The following is a 5,332-nucleotide window of genomic DNA, read 5'->3' as shown; positions in this document are numbered from 1 at the left end:
CTATGGCTCTCATGTTCCTGACTCTTGCCAGCACAGTGAGTAACTATGGCTCTCATGTTCCTGACTCTTGCCTGTTGTTGAGGCCTGCTCCTTTTAATACCACTGCAGCCATTTTGTACTCAGTCTCCAGTTTGCTCATAAAGAGAAATTAAGTTCAGGTTCTCAGACTCTACTTCCCAGAAGCAATTATCCATAGCTGACATTAAAGACTGCTACTAATTAGCCAAAAAGTTATGGCTGAATCATTTGTATTCTGTTATCTCAATGTTCTAAACTCCCCTGTTCAACACCTGTCCACCACCCTTAAGTCACCCAAGGCCAATCAGTTTAAAGTACCTGATGATACTTTGTCTAGTTAGCCAAAAATGTTGTACTGCTTCAATTCAATTCAATTGCTTGCCTTCACACTTTTTGTTTTGTTTTTTGAGACAGGGTTTCTCTGTGTAGCCCTGGCTGTCCTGGAACTCACTCTGTAGACCAGGCTGGCCTCTAACTCAGAAATCCACCTGCCTCTGCCTCCCAAGTGCTGGGATTAAAGGCGTGCACCACCACTGCCTGGCACCTTCACAATTTTGAACTTGTTTTTTTCCTTTAAAAAGCCTGCCCCAAGGACAGACTGGTGCTACAATTAAGTTTTTCCTTCTTGTGGTCCTGGACATCCAGTATAATGATGTGCTCAATAAACTATTCTTGCCTAACTGTGATTGGGGTACATGTGGTTTGTGTGGTGATTCCGAGAACCCAACACCTGCAACTAGAGCACCTTACTCCTTCCCACAGGTGAACTATCTTGAAGTCATGTTATAGCATAAGTTTCCTTGTGTCTCTTCAGCCTGACTGCATTTTGTTATGACTATAACCCATTTTCAAAACAAGCAGTTTTAGATAGGTGATAAGGAAGTACATGCATTTAATTTCAGCACTTGGGAAGCAGGGGAGGTGGATTTCTACTTTGAGGCCAGACTGGTCTACAAAATGAGTTCTAGTTAGGGCTGCACAAACAAATGAACAGAGTCGGGCAGTGGTGGCACACGCCTTTAATCCCACCACTTGGGAGGCAGAGGCAGGCAGATTTCTGAGTTCCAGGCCACCTAGTCTATAGAGCGAGTTCCAGGACAGCCAGGGCTACACAGAGAAACCCATTCTTGAAAAACAAAAACTAAAACAAAAAAATTGAGAAAACAAATGAACAACAACAAAAAAAAAAACCAAGCATTTTTTTTTTTTGAGACAGGGTCTGATGTAGTCCAGGCTTGCTTCAAACTAAGTAGTTCAGGATGACCTTGAACTTTGGATGTTCTGTCTCTATCTCCTGTGTGCTGAGGTTAAAGGTGTGTACCACCACCACATACATTTTTTTGCAATGCTGGGATCCAACCCAAGGCTTTGTATAAGCCCAACAAGCATTCTACCAGTTGACCTACCTCCACAAGTAAAACAAACCCCTTGACTAGAATATGTGTAGAACCCACCCCCTTTATTCTGTTATAGAAAAGAACAAATGAAAATCAGAGAGGTGGTTCTTCCTTACCTGTGGCTCTGGCTGAAGTTGTGGAAACATTCATTGACATTGCCCAAAGAGAACACAGGTGTCATCAACAGCAAAGGTATCAGGCTGGGAGGAGATCATTTATTGTGCAATAATCCAGAAATGTTCATGCCCTTCCCCCAACCATATTACTTCACCAGCCCCCAATAAATGTGAAGAAAAACATTGAATACCATAGCCATCCTTGTTTTCTATACCCTGTAGAACCAAGATGGGAAATTGATTTTATATAGAAGTTCTTGAGACTCCTTGGAATTATAGTCAGATAAAAATCTAAAGGACCTCAAGGTGGGCTGTGGAGTTGGAACACTCAGTAAGGGTTGCCAGCTATGCAGGCACAAACACTGAGTTTGAACTCCATGAAAAAGGCCTGAAGCCAGGCAGTGGTGGTGCACACCTTTAATTCCAGCACTTGGGAGGCAGAAGCAGGTGAATTTCTGAGTTCAAGGTCAGCCTGGTCTACAGAGTAGGTTTCAGGACAGCCAGGGCTACACAGAGAAACCCTGTCTGGAAAAAACAAACAAACAAACAAACAAAGGCATGAAAAAGCAGGGCATAGTTGTACATGTGTGCCCCTGGGGTTGGGGCAAATGGATCCTCAGAATTCACTGGTACACTCCAGCCTCAGTGAGAGATACTATCTCAAAAAACAAGGTGCAGGGTGATAAAGAAATACACCCAACTCCTGTAGCTTCCACATGCACACCTCACATGCACATACACATACAGTCTAAGTAAAAAGAAGAAAAACAAATTGAAGTCTAATTGAGTCTGGGTGTAGTAATACAGGCCTGTAATCTTAGCATGAAGAAAATTGAGAGAGGAGGATCTCGTATTGAAGGTCAGTCTAAACTTCATACATAGCAAGCCTTTGTCTCAAAAAGGCAAAACAAAACTAAATTTACTTGAAAAAAATCTAAGTGAAAGAAAACTGGGGGGAGGGGGGCTGGAGAGATGGCTCAGTGGTTAAGAGCACTGACTGCTCTTCCCAATGTTCTGAGTTTAAATCCCAACAACCACATGGTGGCTCACAACCATCTGTGATGAGATCTGATGCCCTCTTCTGGAGTGTCTGAAGACAGCTACAGTGTACTTACATATAATAAATAAATAAATCTTTAAAAAAAAAAAAAGAAAACTATGGGACAGCTGTGCATGGTCTTCACACTGCAGTGGCCAGGTCAACTCTCCTCCTTACTTTTCCATGTCTTACTCTTTAAGCAGTCAGCTGTTTATCCACTTAAATACAGCCATTGCCTTAGGAGGGATTTGGGGCAAAAGTTCTAATTGAGTTTGGGTATAGTAATACAGGCCTGTAATCTTAGCATGAAGGAAGTTGAGACAGGAGGATCTTGAAGGCCTGTCACTCTTCATTGCCACTGCCTTATAGGTCTTCATTGCCTTATAGATCTAGAACTAATGTGACCACTACTTTGTGTGAAATCTAGATCCTTTCTGGAGTAGGATTCCCATACAGGGCCATAGCTTAAGATTTGGGTTCACAGGGTAAAGTGTTTGCCACATAAGCTTGGGGACTGGGGTGGGGTACAGTAGGATACAGTGGGTTACCCACAACCCACTTAAAAAGCTGGTAGATAGTGAGGTCTGCCTGTTATCCTGACATTGGAGACAGACGTGAATCGCCAGCATGAGGCACCTGGTCTGGCTAGCAGGTATGCTGAGCTCTGGGTTCAGTGAGAGACGGCTAGAGGTCACGGAAGGAAAGAGCTGACAGCAAGCTCTGCCATCACCCACTTGCAGACGTGCACACAGTGTGCACCCACATGCACAAGCACCTATATACACACAGAAATGCAAAGGAGAGGTTTGTTCAAAGTCACACGGGACTGGTGTTATAGAGTTGGAGCTAAAATCCAACCAGGGAAGCAAGAAAGGACTCCTTGCTCACATGTTTGTTGCTTCCTATCATGTAGGAGTGACAGTGGCAATGAAGAGTGACAGGCCATTTGTTCCCTTGTCAACTTACTAGGAAGAACAACAATCTTACCTTGACAAAAGGAACAATAAGTGACCACGTTGGCAAACATAATCTGTCCCCTGCAAAAAGAGCAGATTGAAAAATGTTAGGACCAGTGCCAAAATCCTTCCAGCAATGGCGGCTTGTCACTCACCAGTGCACAGACACACATCTCCAGCAGCCTTGTTGCTTCTCTCACACATTGTTTCTAGAGTCTGTCTGCCCTTCGTACTGGGGATGACAGTGTTTTATCTGTATTTCTATGCTGAAAACAACCAACCACCCACCACTGACAGAATCCACACAGAAGCATACAGGAAGTAATTTAATCAAGGATTTGCGTGCTGAATCAAATTCTCTAAGGAATGAAACCATAGGATTGCTTTTTTTCTTTTAGACCCAGAAAGGTATTTGTGAATGAAGCTATGCATAAGCCAGCTAGTATAAAGTATTAGCAAGCCAATGTTGGCATGAGAGAGTTGAAGGGGCCCTTGGATATAAATCAGCGCATTCTAGAGTTAGAACACTTACAATCTGGAGACCTAGGAGACAGCTCCGTAGATAAAGCACTTGTTGACCAAGCTCAGGAACCTGAGTGCAGAGCCCGAGCACCAGGCAAGAAGCCAGGCACGACAGCACATGCCAGAAGCCTCAGCACTGTAGAGAAGGTAGACAGATCCTGGAGGTTGCACGGGCTAACCAAACTAGCACAAATGGCAAGATCCAGGTTCAGTGAGAAACAATGTCTCAAAAACAAAGATCAAAAAGATGGCGATCGAGGACACAACATCTGTCCCAATACCAGGAGTAACTGGGACCAGCGGGACCAGGCACGCAGGAACTCCACCAGCCTAGTGGCTTAGGTTTCTTCCAGTCTGTCTGAGCTGGTGCCCTGAGCTGACCTTGGGCGCAAGCTCTGCAGCCAGTACCACAATACCCAGAGGAAGCTCCATTCCCAGGCACTCTAATATGCCCAGGGACAGAGGTGAGGAGGACCCAACATCTGTCCCAACATCGGGAGTAACTGGGACCAGCGGGACCAGGCACACAGCCCAGTGGCTTAGGTTCCTTCTGGTTCCACAACACCCAGAGGAAGCTCCACTCCTAGGTGCTCTAACACACCTAGGACCAGAGGTGAGGAGGACACAACATCTGTCCCAACACCTGGAGTAACTGGGACCAGCAGGACCCAGGCACACAGGAACTCTGCCAGCCCAGTGGCTCAGGTTGCTTCCTGTCCCACAACATCCAGAGGAAGCTCCACTCCCTGTCGCTCTAACACTTCCAGGGTCACAGGATCCCAGAATCACAGGATCACAGAGACAGCTTGATTCTGATGAGTTCTGACACAATCAGGATCATAGGAAGGACGGGCTCCAGTCAGATTTAGCAAGGGCAGGTAACACTAGAGATAACCAGATGGGGGGATGGGGGATGGGGCAGAAGGGGGGCAAGTATAAGAAGATAAACAACACAAACCAAGGTTACTTGGCATCATCAGAACCCAATACTCCCACCATTGCAAGTCCTGGACACACCATCACACAGGAAAAGCAATATTCAAATCTAAAATCACTTCTCATGCCGGGCGTTGGTGGCGCATGCCTTTAATCCCAGCACTTGGGAGGTAGAGGCAGGTGGATTTCTAAGTTCGAGGCTAGCCTGGTCTACAGAGTTCCAGGACAGCCAGGGCTACACAGAGAAACCCTGCCTCGAAAAACAAAAAACAAACAAACAAAAATCACTTCTCATGGTGATGATACAGGACTTTACGAAAGACATAAATAGCACCCTCAAAGAAATAC

General features: G+C 45.3%; 1 protein-coding gene across 4 annotated transcripts in view; it reads right to left on the bottom strand.

Annotated features, from left to right (window-relative positions):
* The window catches only part of Tmem116 (transmembrane protein 116), a 53,693-nt gene that overhangs the window by 10,406 nt on the left and 37,955 nt on the right, over positions 1-5,332 (bottom strand). For all 4 annotated transcript variants that reach the window (XM_031337712.1, XM_031337713.1, XM_031337711.1 and 1 more), the window contains 2 exons: positions 3,558-3,607; positions 1,532-1,615 (listed from right to left, as the gene is read on the bottom strand). In XM_031337712.1, coding sequence (XP_031193572.1) covers positions 1,532-1,596 — 65 coding nt within the window. In that variant the 5' untranslated portion in view covers positions 1,597-1,615; positions 3,558-3,607. The remainder of the gene's footprint in view (positions 1-1,531; positions 1,616-3,557; positions 3,608-5,332) is intronic.

This window comes from Mastomys coucha, unplaced genomic scaffold, assembly GCF_008632895.1.
Source record: "Mastomys coucha isolate ucsf_1 unplaced genomic scaffold, UCSF_Mcou_1 pScaffold22, whole genome shotgun sequence".
Taxonomy (NCBI): domain Eukaryota; kingdom Metazoa; phylum Chordata; class Mammalia; order Rodentia; family Muridae; genus Mastomys; species Mastomys coucha.
The sequence above is the reverse complement of the archived record's forward strand: the minus strand, read 5'-3'. Positions and strand labels throughout refer to the sequence as shown.